Source organism: Gorilla gorilla, chromosome 3 (assembly GCF_029281585.2).
Source record: "Gorilla gorilla gorilla isolate KB3781 chromosome 3, NHGRI_mGorGor1-v2.1_pri, whole genome shotgun sequence".
In the NCBI taxonomy this organism is placed as follows: Eukaryota; Metazoa; Chordata; class Mammalia; order Primates; family Hominidae; genus Gorilla; species Gorilla gorilla.
The window spans coordinates 164,320,416-164,335,318 of NC_073227.2; the positions used below are offsets into that span (position 1 = coordinate 164,320,416).

At 35.3% G+C, this 14,903-nt stretch overlaps 1 protein-coding gene across 1 annotated transcript in view; it reads left to right on the forward strand.

The window, feature by feature from the left end:
• Positions 1 to 14,903, forward strand: part of SMARCA5 (SNF2 related chromatin remodeling ATPase 5) — a 45,037-nt gene that overhangs the window by 26,305 nt on the left and 3,829 nt on the right. The window contains exons 10-22 of the mRNA XM_019025579.4: positions 205 to 314; positions 1,805 to 2,031; positions 3,935 to 4,056; positions 4,131 to 4,283; positions 5,706 to 5,838; positions 8,844 to 8,992; positions 9,188 to 9,307; positions 10,067 to 10,177; positions 10,804 to 10,917; positions 11,259 to 11,381; positions 12,109 to 12,241; positions 12,716 to 12,834; positions 13,259 to 13,471. Coding sequence (XP_018881124.1) covers positions 205 to 314; positions 1,805 to 2,031; positions 3,935 to 4,056; positions 4,131 to 4,283; positions 5,706 to 5,838; positions 8,844 to 8,992; positions 9,188 to 9,307; positions 10,067 to 10,177; positions 10,804 to 10,917; positions 11,259 to 11,381; positions 12,109 to 12,241; positions 12,716 to 12,834; positions 13,259 to 13,471 — 1,827 coding nt within the window. The remainder of the gene's footprint in view (positions 1 to 204; positions 315 to 1,804; positions 2,032 to 3,934; positions 4,057 to 4,130; positions 4,284 to 5,705; positions 5,839 to 8,843; positions 8,993 to 9,187; positions 9,308 to 10,066; positions 10,178 to 10,803; positions 10,918 to 11,258; positions 11,382 to 12,108; positions 12,242 to 12,715; positions 12,835 to 13,258; positions 13,472 to 14,903) is intronic.

Below are 14,903 nucleotides of genomic sequence, written 5' to 3' on the forward strand. Positions count from 1 at the left end.
GGTATTCAAAGGGAAGGGGACAGGAACTAGTCTCCCACAGATACTGAGATATGACTGTATTTGCAGGGAGAAGTCCTAAGAAATCACTTGATACTCAACGCAGAGAAATTTCTTTTTCATGTATTTTATATACAATTCTAAGATGCTGAAATATGACCTTATATGTAATATCGGTATTACCTATTTATTTTTGTCCTTTTAAAGGTTTTGCGTCCATTCCTCCTTCGTCGAATTAAGGCTGATGTTGAAAAGAGTTTGCCTCCAAAGAAGGAAGTAAAAATCTATGTGGGTCTCAGCAAAATGCAAAGGGAATGGTATGTGTTCTCAGATGTACTTGATAGCACTATTGATTCTTCCCTAAATTTCATTTGTATTTTGTTTTCCTAATTTGTGTCTTCATGGAATTCCAGTTTGCTGGATTGAACTCAACCTGAAAAGAGTTTTCTTGTCACGTAGTATAGGGCTTGCTCATTAAGTTCGTTATAGAAAGTTTTGAACCTGTTAGATGACAGAATCAGGACGGAAGGCTTATGAATCCAAAATTAAAATTGGGATTTAATTAAACGGGGTTCATATGAAACCATCTACTTGGGATTTTTAAAAAGGAAACTGTGATAGCACAGTGTGGGAGATATACGGTTCACTTATAGTTCATAAATACTGGGTCAGTGTAAAGTAGCTGCAGAAAAAGATACTGTTAGCCTTAATGTAAGTGTAGTGTTCAAAGGAGAGGAAATAAATATAGCTACCCTTTTCTTTACTGGTCTCATCATATTTCATGTATATTTAACTGCATACTTAAATTTTGATAAGTATTTGCAAGAGGCCAGAGTTGTTTGGTTAAAGGACTTAATATCATATAGAGAACTGGGCATGTTATCTGGGTAAGAGGTTATCTGTAGAAGGTGGTTGGTCCTAAATGTCCTCAAAAACTTCTGAAAGGGTAGCAGATATTAGGCTTACCTTGGATGGCTCTAAAACAGAACTAAGATGAGTCAATGCCAAGGGAAGACAAATCTTTTTTAGTTAAACATTTGAGTGAACTTTATATCAGAATTGAGATGGAAAGGTCTGCCTTGTTGTTTAAGCATAGATTGCCTAGGCTACTTACTTTGTTCAAAGGATCCAAGGCTCTAAAACTTTGATGCTTAGACAAATTACTCATTCTTTCATAACAATGTCTACATCCTTAGTATATGTTCAGGGCTTTTTATAATCTGGCCTTAGCTTATGGCTGTAGCTTCACAGACCTGCCTCACAGACATACCTCCCTACCCCATGTATTTATACGTATGTTTAAGTCACGTTGTATTCATATTATTCTCATCATCATGCCTTACCATTTCATTATTCTTCCTGTCGTCTCACATGTTAGGGTTCTTACCTAAATGCTACACTAGCTATGGGGTATATAGTAATCGAATAGTGGCACTTTCTGTTGCAAAAAACTGCAAACTAAAATTATGTTTAAAACTTACATTTTTTAAGTTTTGCTTTGTTACTTAAAAATATTATGTCTTACTGCTTTAATTCTACCCAAGGGAACTGTTTTTGTACTTTTAAAATAATATCCTCAAGGCCCAAGGCGTAAGTATGAACATTATAATGCTATGGACAGTAAAGAAAAATGGAAGCAAAAAGAAAGAGGTTACAGATGTTAAATTCCTAACCATACCTAGAAGTTAATGAGTAGTTTCTTACAGATATTTGGGGGTTCATGTGGGGAAGGGGATTAAGTATGTAAAGTGGCAGGGATTGATCAAGGAACATTTGAGCTCTAAAAATGTTTTTCTTCTTTGAATAGGTATACTCGGATATTAATGAAGGATATAGATATACTCAACTCAGCAGGCAAGATGGACAAAATGAGGTTATTGAACATCCTAATGCAGTTGAGAAAATGTTGTAATCATCCGTATCTCTTTGATGGAGCAGAACCTGGTCCACCTTATACAACAGATATGCATCTAGTAACCAACAGTGGCAAAATGGTGGTTTTAGACAAGCTGCTCCCTAAGTTAAAAGAACAAGGTATCGGTTACCCGTATCAAATTATCAAAACTGTTTTAAAATGCTCATGTTAAAACAAAGGAGCACTGTACTTTGAAATGACTGCTCTGATGCTTTCCAAGGTTGAAGTGTAGAACATTAAAAAAACCTGTTCATTATCTGAGCTCTAACCCCCACTCCTGATTTTAGGCCTTAAGTCTCTTAGAAGGTAAGCAATAGTTAGAGCAACCATACTCCCTTGATTTTGGGAAGAGTTCATACTTTATATATACTTTCTAGAAATTATAGCTTTCTGTCATAAAATGTGAAGAATGCACTTCCCTCCCACACATGGTTACCAGATCCATTGTTAGACAGTGGTGGTGTGTTCATGATATTGTTTTTTAATTATTTATGTGGAGTTTTAATTTAATAAGGTACCATGTACATGGACCTGAAACATTTTTATTTGTAGTATGCTGACTTTTTTTATGAAAATGGGTATGTCTGTGGTGTGTGGTTGGGTATATTTAAATTACACGAATGCAGAAAGAACTTAGAAGCCAGCTTCCAATTTTAACTAATAAAAACGTTTTTAGTCTGCTATACCCTTCCTCCTCCCAGATTATTCGAAGCAAACGCCAGACACTATAGCCTTTCATAAATTATTACATATCTCTTAAAGATACGAAATATCACTGCTATAGTATTAAGTGTGCAGATTCAAGTTTGTGTTTCTCTCTATATTTTAATAAGAATGACATTTGGACCAGTAGGTGAATCTCCTCTATGATACTATCAAAAGCATGTTGTAAGAGTTGTCAGTGAATGGGTTTACTTTTTCCTTTTTATACCTTTTTGTAGAGATAGATTTTTAAAAAATGCTTTCCTTGAAAGCAAAGTAATTAAAGGAATTAAATTGGTGGGGAGGAGTGGCAGGAACTTGGTGGGAATACTCAGATATTAATGAAAGGTATATTAAATTCTGCAGGGAAAATGGAGACTACTAAGTAGTCTCATGTCCCAGCACTTTTTGGAAGGCTGAGCTGGGCAGATCACCTAAGGTCAAGAGTTTGAGACCAGCCTGGCCAACATGGTGAAACCCTGTCTCTATCAAAAATACAAAAAAAGTTAGCCGGGCATGGTGGCATGCACCTGTAGTCCCAGTTATTTGGAAGGCTGAGGCAGAAGAATCACTTGAACCTGGGAGACAGACGTTGCAGTGAACTGAGATGGCGCCGCTGCACTCCAGCCTGGGTGTCAGAGCAAGACTCCGTCTCAAAAAAAAAAAAAATTCTTATGCATTTGAGGTGCAGGAACGTGTGACAACAGCAGATTGTCAGCCTCTGCTTCTAGGACAGGATCATTTCATAATCATTACTTTTCAAAATGATCCTTTGTCTTGATATATTCTACTGAAGGTATTATGTAGTTGCCTAAAGAAGTGGAAGGCAGTCGGATAATTTGAATCATGGCAGATAAGTGATAAGTGAAGGATAGTCATTGTAGATATATGAGGCACATATTATGGTCCTTTGATCTGGAATGGGTCTTCAGAACCAGGCTGAGACCAGGATTATTAGGTGTGTGTTGGAGGTTTGGGGAGTCATATGCATTGAAGAGTTGTTGTGAAGTAGTGGAAGTTTATTTTTAAACGTATATGGGGTAACAAGATAATGATTATCTTACCCTTTGGGATGGCAAAGCCTTCCAGACCAGAGGCAAATATGCTTTTCTGTGCAAATGTTACCCTTTTTTATTTGTGCCATGGTGAGAAAAAAGTGGGAAATGACTGACTTGGATAATGATGTGTAGATTTTTTTCCCCCTTGTAACCAAGTAGGTAACTTTGGAATTAAGGATAATTGATTAGTCTTAGTTTTGGTTACCCTTAAATTTTTCTACTTTTGAAGCCACTGATAATAGATTGTTATATTCCCCAACAGGTTCACGAGTACTAATCTTCAGTCAAATGACAAGGGTATTGGACATTTTGGAAGATTATTGCATGTGGAGAAATTATGAGTACTGCAGGTTGGATGGTCAGACGCCCCATGATGAGAGACAAGTGAGTAAAATTTGGGGAGGGAGATAAAAAAGAATCAGATAAATTTTTTGACAATCATTTTGTTTTATCCATAGGACTCCATCAATGCATACAATGAACCAAACAGCACAAAGTTTGTTTTCATGTTAAGCACGCGTGCTGGTGGTCTTGGCATCAATCTTGCGACTGCTGATGTAGTAATTTTGTATGATTCTGATTGGAATCCCCAAGTAGATCTTCAGGCTATGGTAAGAGATAACAAATAAATATATTCTGTGCTTAGTAGATGGCGTTAGTTAGGACAGGCTAATTCTACAAATATCAGTGACTTAACCCAATAGAATTTTATTTTTCTCCAATCTAATGGTTCAGTGAGAGTATATTGAGGTGATCTTCCATCTAAATAAGGGTATTTCCATCTCAGGAATCTGCCATATCTTGGGACCCTGGAGTCCTCTGCTATACTGCATCCTATTGGCAGAAGGGGGAAATGATAGAGTTGAGGATTTCCCAGGAAATTCTTTATGGGTCAGACCTTGAAAGAGCCTCCTTGTCTCTCCACCCCCTTGATCAAACAATTAGACAGAACTCAAATCATGTAGCATAACTGACTGTAAGGGAATTGGTAAATTATAGTCTAGTTATATCACAGGACCAAAGACAATTGGGTTTGATGAGCAACTAGCCTGTCTTCCACTTTAGTTATTTAAAAGAACACCTGTGTGAGAGTACCTGGTCAGATCAGGAAGATTATTTTTAGATTGAGAGAATTGATACTGCGGATTGGCCTGACACGTGATGTTGGGGACCATAAACCCAACTTTAATCTCTGTCATTAGTCACTTTCTTTTTTTTTTTGAGATGGAGTTTCACTCTTACTGCTCAGGCTGGAGTGCAATGGTGCAGTCTTGGCTCACTGTGACCTTTGCCTCCCAGGTTCAAGTGATTCTCCTGCCTCAGCCTCCTGAGTAGCTGGGATTACAGGTGTGCGCCACCACGCCTGGCTAATTTTGTATTTTTAGTAGAGATGGGGTTTCACCATGTTGGTCAGGCTGGTCTCGAACTCCTCACCTTCAGGTGATCCACCACCCACCTCGGCCTCTGAAAGTGCTGGGATTACAGGAGTGAGCTACTGCACCCAGCCCGTTAGTCACTTTCATCTTGTACTCTTACTAAGGGTGACTGAGGAAAATGGACCAATTATTAGAAATAAGGGAGTTTTTTAGGAATGTAGTTAGCAAAAGTAAAACAAATTCATATTCAAATTAGTTTGACTACTTGTATGTAGTTAATTGGGTAATATTTAAAGGTTAGAATTTTTGTGTTGTTTGCTAAGTTGTTTCATGTCACTTCTTTGCCTGATAGCAGTGACAATTTGGGTTTGGTTTAGATAGAAAAACATTTTGAATTTAAATCTAGGAAAAAAGACTTAAAATCTTTCCTCATCAGACTTAAAAATTATAATGTTGTATATTGTTTGGAGACATTATGTGTTTTATCTCAGTGTAACCTAGCAGAATTCATCTGATTCCTTACAGATTCAGTGTTATTACAAATTTTTAAAAGTTTTATATTTCAGAATATTTTAATTTTTTTTCTCAGTGTACCCATTTCAGTGTTATTTATGTGACTTTTAAACTAAATTCAAAATAACATGGTAATTTATTTAGGACCGAGCACATAGAATTGGGCAGACCAAGACAGTCAGAGTGTTCCGCTTTATAACTGATAACACTGTAGAAGAAAGAATAGTAGAACGTGCTGAGATGAAACTCAGACTGGATTCAATAGTCATTCAACAAGGTAAGCCATGGAACTTTAAAACTTTACCAAGTTGGATTGACACAACCTGTTTTTGTTTGAAAATCGTCTTAGAAGATTCTTGTTACTAAGCATCCATTGAGTCAAGCTTGCAGCCAGTAGAGATGACTTGTATTGCAAATACAGTAAACTTTAGTTTTGTCATTAAAAAGATGGATTTGGGCTCAGGACAGTTGAGGTTTGAATAATGACTCTGCCAGTTAGCAGTTCTCTCTCGTTACATGAACCCATTTCCTCATCTGTTAAGTGGGGATAAAAATAACTACACTTAAGGATTTTAAAGGATTAAAGGGGATAATGTATATAAAATATCTGACATTCAGTGTGGTGGTTAATGATTTATATGTACTAACTACTCTTGATTATTGTGGGGAAAACTGAAGAAATAAAAATCAAAGAGCCTGATTTTATTCTTTTTTCTTGTCTGCAACTTACTGAGTACCCACCAGATGCTAGGCACTGTTCTTGGTGCTGAGAATTCAGTGGTAAATGGAACAAACAAGTATTCTTACTTTCAAAGAGTTTACAATTTAGTTGGGAGGGAGAGATGAAGTAAACAAGGGTATAAGTAGGAGTAGGGGGTGAGAGTGGGATTTTATTTTGGATCAATTGAAGGAAACTTAAGTTCTCATTCCAGATCAGCTTTTAAGGATGACATAATTTATGTTTTCATGAAGCCTACTATAAAATTGATGATGGGAAATATAAAATTCAAGAAAAGGGGTGGGAAACAATAATTTCAAGTGTGCATTGGTTTCCTTTGTAACTGCATTTGTGAGCATGTATTTACTATCTGTCTATAAAGCTGAAAGGCATACTGTTAAATTGTTTACTGATTATGTAGGTATCTTGATTTTGTCAGTCTCTGATGTCCATGTAAGAGAGTATTTTACATGTCTTTGGTATCCCTAATGCTATTCATAGTGTTAACCATGTGTCTGCATACCTGAAGACAATAAATTATTGCTTATTTTTACAAATCGTTTCCGTTAATAAAGTGTTTACTTTGTGCCAGGCAGTGTGCTATATACTTAACATTTCATTTTCTCCTTTAATCTTCATGCCAGCTTGAGATGTTAGCATCAGAGATAAAGGCTTTTGAGAGGTTAAATTACTTGTTCATTGTACATACAGCTGGGAAGTGACTCAAGGGGGATCAAGAACTTTGTTAACTCTTAAGTGTTTAATTAGAAAAGTCTCTGGGGACTTCTCGAGGCTGCCACCCCGTGATGTTATCTCATGGGTGATATAATGGCTAATGTTTTAATTTTCTTCACACATCCATGTGTTTTGAAATACACCTGCCACGTGTTTCTTGTTCTCAGTTATTTTCATCCATGAAACACTTTTTTTTTTTTTGAGATGGAGTTTTGTTCTTGTTACTCAGGCTGGAGTGCAATGGCACGATCTCGGCTCACTGCAACCTCCGCTTCCTGGGTTCAAGCAATTCTTCTGCCTCAGCCTCCTGAGTAGCTGGATTTACAGATGCCCGCCACCACACCTGGCTAATTTTTTTGTATTTTTAGTAGAGACAGGGTTTCACTTTGTTGGCCAGGCTGGTCTCGAACTCCTGACCTCAGGTGATCCACCCACCTCAGCCTCCCAAAGTGCTGGATTACAGGTATGAGCCACCGCGCCTGTCCGAAACACTTTTTTTAAAGATAAAAAAGACCTTAATTGATTCATAATTAATTTAGAAATCTTGAGGTTTTTTTACTTCATATTTACTGTGGCAATTTTTGGAGCAAACCTTCAGGCTAATAGCTTTCTTGTGCCATTTGTAGACATGTTAGTCAGACAGCAAGCCTTAAGTGCATACCTTTGTGTTACTGTTTTTTATTTGAGGGACATAATCAAAAACGAGAGTACACAAGCACTTTACATCTGAAGGTTCCGGAACCTTCCTGCCCAACTTGGAAGTAGTTTGTATAAGCATAAGAACATTTTGGTAGCAATGGTAGCATCCAATCCAAGGAAACATACTTTGTGGATATCTCCTCACTTACAAAGTCATGGATGTTTGGTTGTATATCCTATTATGGGTCCCGAACCATGATACAAGTATTTAAAGAAGTTGTTGAAAACTTGGATGTTTTTCCACTTACAAGTTGGTTGGCATATAAAAATCAAAGCTTTGTTTAGGTGTATGTGAGTGACCCTTGAGGAGGGTGAAAACAAGTCTTTGGGTTTTTGTTTGTTTTTTTATACCTGTATTTTTGAAAAATTACAAGGTTGTCCAAACTCCTGCCAACTGAAAATATTTATTAATTTATTAATGGTGAGTTTCTTCGATGATCCAGATACATTTTCTCACCAGGTGTGGTAGTGCATGCCTTTAGTCCTAGCTACTTGGGAAGCTGAGACAGGAGAATGGCTTGAGCAGGGAGTTGAAGGCTGCAGTGACTATGGTCCTGTCATTGCACTCCAGCCTAAGCAACAGAGCAAGACTCCGTCTCAAAAAAATAAACGAATAAAATAAGTTTTTAGGAGTTTCAGTTCTTCTGGAAGTTTTCTTTAAAAAGAAACTGATGTTACATATTTCAGTTCTGTGTAAAATTTGGCCTAGGTGAAGGATTTTTTACTTTACTTTTCTAAGGAGAAAAGCTGATTTGGGGAGTATTAGTTAATAATACCTTTCTGCTCATCAGAAACTTGTGTATATAATGCTTCCATCTGTTGAAACTTGTAGGTTTTTGAAAATTTTTCATATGCAGCTTTCACAAAAGATTATATTTCGTTGAGACAGTATACAGCAGGGTTCATTATATAATACATAAGGTTTAGGAATGTTTTGTAGCTTACCAACTGAAAATTTGGCATTAAATTTAGTGCAAAAATCAAAATTATTAGATGTGAATAAACAGTAAACAGAAATGATTGACATTTGAGATAAAATTATAAAGCATTAAACCTTACATTTAAAGTTTCAAGTTTCCAGTAAAATAAAGTCTGCTCAGTTAACATTATACAACACAATCTTTTTTCAGGGAGGCTTGTGGATCAGAATCTGAACAAAATTGGGAAAGATGAAATGCTTCAAATGATTAGACATGGAGCAACACATGTGTTTGCTTCAAAGGAAAGTGAGATCACTGATGAAGATATCGATGGTATTTTGGAAAGAGGTGCAAAGAAGGTGAGATGTAGATTAAATAATGCTTTTAATATAGAATGTTTTAGACCAGAAACAGGAAATATTTGTTACATTGATGATAAATAATTTTATTTCCTTAAAGAGAAGCTTTTGTGTACGTGAAGTTAATTTATTTTGACTGCAGTTTTCGTGCTTTCTTTGCTGTGAATCTAAGAAGTTGATTGTTTTGTTCTCTAGACTGCAGAGATGAATGAAAAGCTCTCCAAGATGGGCGAAAGTTCACTTAGAAACTTTACAATGGATACAGAGTCAAGTGTTTATAACTTCGAAGGAGAAGACTATAGAGAAAAACAAAAGGTAATTTAGAAATAGGTTTGGGTTACATGAAAGCTTTATTTTACTGGAAACTTGGAATTTTAAATGTTACTGTAATGTCTTATAATTTTGCTTAAAACAGTAATTTTTGCTTATTCACATCTGAATATTTTCATCATTATGTAAAATTTAATGCCAGTTTTTCAGTTGGTAAGCGCTGAAATATTTTTAAAGTTTTTGTAATGAAGTTTGTGGTATATGTTTACAGTGAAATATATTCTTGTATGGGATGAATAGTAATTTGGGATGGTAACCTGATTCATTTTATTTTAAACAGCAGAATTAGCTGGTAATAAAGGGAAAAATTTCTTAACTTCATAAGTAATACTTGGTAATATAGAGAGAAATTGAAAAATACCCAGAGATTAGAAGAAAAAAATAATTCTACCCAGTGTTTTTCTTGTTAATATTTAGGTCTATCTTCAGAATTTTTTGTAGGCTAATTATGTGTCTACATTTTTCTCCTAGTTTAGATTTATACCAAACATTCTGTAGCGTTTCTCCCTCATTTAACAGTTGTTCCTTTAAGCAAGAAATACTGAATGCTTACTCTGTTGACTAGACACTGTCTCGTGTTAATTATGTACATAATATTGAGCAAAGTATCATAGTCTCCACCCTCATAGAGCGTATAGCCCAGGATTTTGTGAATATCTTTACATTTACAAACATCCTTCTTGATGATGAGTTGTTACTGTGTGTAATAAAAGTTGGTGATTTGAGTTGTTTCCCATGTGCTAGATTGCATTCACAGAGTGGATTGAACCACCTAAACGAGAAAGAAAAGCCAACTATGCCGTTGATGCATATTTCAGGGAAGCTCTTCGTGTTAGTGAACCTAAAGCACCCAAGGTGAGTTGACTGACACAGCATAAAAATACCTAAAAATTTTGAAAATGTAATTTTTTTCTTATATTCTTGCAAAAAGATTGATAATTACATTTTGTGTTTCTTTTTTTTTTTTTTTTTTTTTTGAGACAGAGTCTCACTCTGTTACCAGGAGTTCAGTGGTGCGATCTCAGCTCACTGCAACCTCCGCCTCCCGGGTTCAAGCAATTCTCCTGCCTCAGCCTTCCGAGTAGCTGGGACTACAGGCACCCACCACCACCCCTGGCTAATTTTTGTAATTTTAGTAGTGATGGGGTTTCACCATGTTGGCCAGGATGGTCTCGATCTCTTGACCTCATGATCCGCCCGCCTTGGCCTCCCAAAGTGTTGGGATTACAGGCGTGAGCCACTGCCTCTGGCCTACATTTTGCATTTCTTTAGAGTGTACTCCCTTCTGTTTTTAGTTAACATTTTTAAAAAATTAATTTTGAATCTGTGCATTTAAAATTAAGATATAAATTCCGTTTTATTGAAAGATGCATTCAGTCGCTTGCAGAATTGGCTGTTGTGGTTTATGAAGTGAGGACTAAGGATACATTTAAAATGAAATTTCTTTTTTATGGATAACACTTATTTTTGTTTTTCTTTAGGCTCCTCGACCTCCAAAACAACCCAATGTTCAGGATTTCCAGTTCTTTCCTCCACGTTTATTTGAATTACTGGAAAAAGAAATTCTGTTTTACAGAAAAACTATTGGGTACAAGGTAATTGAAATTATCTGCCTTTCTGTTCATTCCTATCCAGAAATTATGGAAGGTATAAACATTAGTTATAAATATTTATCTAATTTGGACCTAGTGTGAAACAATACTGCTTTAGCCTAGTCTAGTTGTATGTATGAAATACATAAACTTGGGTCTGTTTTTCTTTAACAAGAAAAAATAAGACTTCATGACCAATCTGGTTTGTTTTTAACATAATACATGCAATGTATCAGTATATTTTCTTTCCTGGTTGAATTGAAACTTGTGAAATGTCAGTTAGTTGGTTCATCACATGCTCTTTAAAATTTACTGATTTGATGGCATAGAAAAATATCTTTTAGGTACCTCGAAATCCTGAGCTGCCTAACGCAGCACAGGCACAAAAAGAAGAACAGCTTAAAATTGATGAAGCTGAATCCCTTAATGATGAAGAGTTAGAGGAAAAAGAGAAGCTTCTAACACAGGTATAGCCTTTAATCAGTACAAACTTTAGTAACAGTTTGTTGTAAAGGACTGTGTTAGGTTATGTTGGGGCATAAAAATAAATACAAGTTTCTGCTTTTAAAGATGGAATAATTGGAGACAATAAAGCATGGGCATGTGGATACATGCTCCATCTGATTGTCACTAGTTGAGGTGGTTGAGAAGACTACAGATTTTATTACTCTGGCTTGGTAGAGTGGGTATGCTTTTTATCACCTTACTTTGAATGTTCCCGTCTTTCCTATGAATTTTCCACATTGCTACCCAGTCACCATTTTCAACTATAAATCTTGGCTTGGTATTTTTTAAACATCCTTTGGTGTTCATCAAGGTCTTTCAGAATCTGGCCTTTGACTTACCTTTAAAGCTTCATTTTCCTTCCGTTTTTCTACTTGCTCATATTTTTGCCCTTTATGTTATTCACTCTTTCTGGCCAACTGCTAGTAATCCTTCAAAGCTCAGTGAAACTGTCACCTTTTCATACAGTGTTCCTTACTCTCAGCCACTCATATTTAATTGCTTGGGTATTTGAGCAATATATAATGTGTTGTCAAAAGTGTACATTTATGTACACGAAAAGTTACCACTCTAAAAGAACTTAATAAACTAGCAAAAATTTGTTTTTGTAATATTTAGAAGGTTTGCTAATAGCATGTTTACCAAGTTTAATGTGCTGTGATTAAATATTTTGTTTCTGTTCCTGTGAAGGGATTTACCAATTGGAATAAGAGAGATTTTAACCAGTTTATCAAAGCTAATGAGAAGTGGGGTCGTGATGATATTGAAAATATAGCAAGAGAAGTAGAAGGCAAAACTCCAGAAGAAGTCATTGAATATTCAGGTAATTCTTTTAACCAGGCTGTTGGAGTTTAGTAAGAGCTGTTGGAAGGTTCTTGTTTTCTTATTCTGAATTATGTTGTGATTAGCTAATTTTGTCACAGTGTAGTTAGTACCTTCTTCATTATTTTTTACAAATGAGAAAATGTCCTGTTTCCAGAAATGGCGTAATGGTTTCCTTTTTAAAAATTTTTTAACCTAGCTAACTCTAGCGACAGCAAAGAAAATCAGAATAAGTCACTGTATAATTGCCGTTGCATTTTTATCTTAATTTCTCTCCATAGCTTCAAGTATTACGTGTTGTGTTTCCTGAAGTCAGTTGTATTATTAGGTTAACATGTGAGGGTATGCTGTGGTGAGTCTGCTTAGAATAGCAGAAATTTAAGAATTAGAAGATAAATAATCCAGTTGATCCCTTTTTTTTACATTAAAGAAATAAAAATATAAATGATTTGTTTACTTTGTCCAACTTTTACAGCTGTGTTTTGGGAAAGGTGCAACGAGCTCCAGGACATAGAGAAGATTATGGCTCAGATTGAAAGGGGAGAGGCGAGAATTCAAAGAAGAATAAGCATCAAGAAAGCACTTGACACAAAGGTAATTTGCTTGTTAATAAGTTAGGTAGTTAATAAAATAACTCCTAGCTGTGAGTATGAGAGAGTGACTTTTTATAAAGGAAAAGAAGTAAGGGTTTACAATTTAAAATTTCTTCAGAGTAGCATTCAAACATGGTATTGTCAGCAGAATTTACCTATACACCAGACTGATAGATCTGAGTCAAAGGCACTAAGATTAGCTTTTTACTAAGTAGAATCAGAAAGTCTTAGTCTGTATTTCTCTTTATGATAATAAAGACTGTAAAGGTCTTTCCCAACAAAGATTATGTAAAGCAGTTGAAGTGCTCTAGATAGAAAATTCTGATTTGAAATGCAACATTTTAGCTAATTATACTAAAGCTGAGTTTGAAATACAGATTATATAGGATTTGTATTTTATATAATATAAAATCTGACTTTCATAGATTGGACGGTACAAAGCACCTTTTCATCAGCTGAGGATATCATATGGTACTAACAAAGGAAAAAACTATACTGAAGAAGAAGATCGTTTTCTGATTTGTATGCTTCACAAACTTGGATTTGACAAAGAAAATGTTTATGATGAATTGCGACAGTGTATTCGCAACTCTCCTCAGTTCAGATTTGACTGGTTTCTTAAGTCCAGAACTGCAATGGTGAGTGCTCAGGACTTTTTTGTGTAATGTAGCAGAGTTCAGAGTAAGTGTCATCTTTTGGTATTCTTTAAGGTGACCTTAAAAAAATCTGTGAAGTAGACTTTTGTTACAGTATTGTTAGTATCATAAAACCTAATACCAGGGATAACTTACAAGTTTATTGGTCCTATCCTTTAGTATCTTACGTCTTTAAATATCACTATATGATAAGACTAGCTTTTCAAGTTCTAAGTGGGAGGAAGTATCAGTTTCAACTTCTGAGTGTTAACGACTTTTTGGTTTTTCAAATGAACATATTTCTATAAAGAAAAATGGTCCTTGCATTCAAGCATCTGCACATCAGAATCAGCATTCTGATTTATTTAATATAAATCATCCAGAGTCTGGATTATTTTAAGATGGCTTATTATAGTGAAACACTACTTTTGTACTGATTTAATGCTAGGTTTTGTTTTTATTCCCAATATCTGACTGTTTCTGACCAGATAGCCCCATTTCTAATAACCTAAAATTTGAATTCAGAAAAGTTTAACTTTGATGGATTGCTCCTTTTCTTCCTTATTTCACCACCGTTGAACTTTGAACTTCAACTTGTTTTCTGCCAGATGAGGATAATGCTAATAAGTTCTTTAGTCTTAAGTTTGGGATATTCTGGGATAAGCAAAGTTTAAACATCTTTGTGTTTGTTTATAGTAAGATATCTCTGTATATTTAAAGTAAAATGTCACTTTGTAAGACAGTGGATAGTAAGCAGTATTTTCATGTTTGACCACTGAAAATTTTTTTTCACTAGACATCACTGTTTTGTGATACCCAAGTTTGGGAAATGTACTAAACTTAAATACATGAAGATACTTTGAAGATAAAACACTGTATAAATATATAATTAGAGAAAAGATCCAGTTGCTGAAAGCTTATTTCTTAAGTGGTAACAATTTATAGAGTTAATAAAGAATAATTTTATAGTGATTGTGACAAGACAGTGCCATGTTAATTTAACTAGTACAGTACCGTAATTTAAAACTGTGTTACTTCTTAACATGTTCCATGTTAAGATGCACAAAAAATGATAATGTATTCTTCTATCTCTATATACTATTTCTAAGCCTTGTGTGGTGTATTCTATACAGTAGTATTTTAAAATTATTTTACTGTAGCTGTGTGTGTAGTAGTATCACTTACTATAAGAAAAAAATAATTTTGCTCTATAAGAAAGGGGGCTGCTAACCAGCAGCCGTACAAATGGACTTCTCTTTCTTTCAGGGTTAACTGCTACTTCTACGTTATACTTTAAATCTTTTCTGGAGGCTGTATGTCCAGTTTGCCAGAGAGAGATGAGGTAGAACTCATCGTAGACTTCCATGGCTGGTTTTCCAAAATTGGGAAAGGTGCCATGTGATTGATTGACTACCATAATTCTAGTGATACTTTG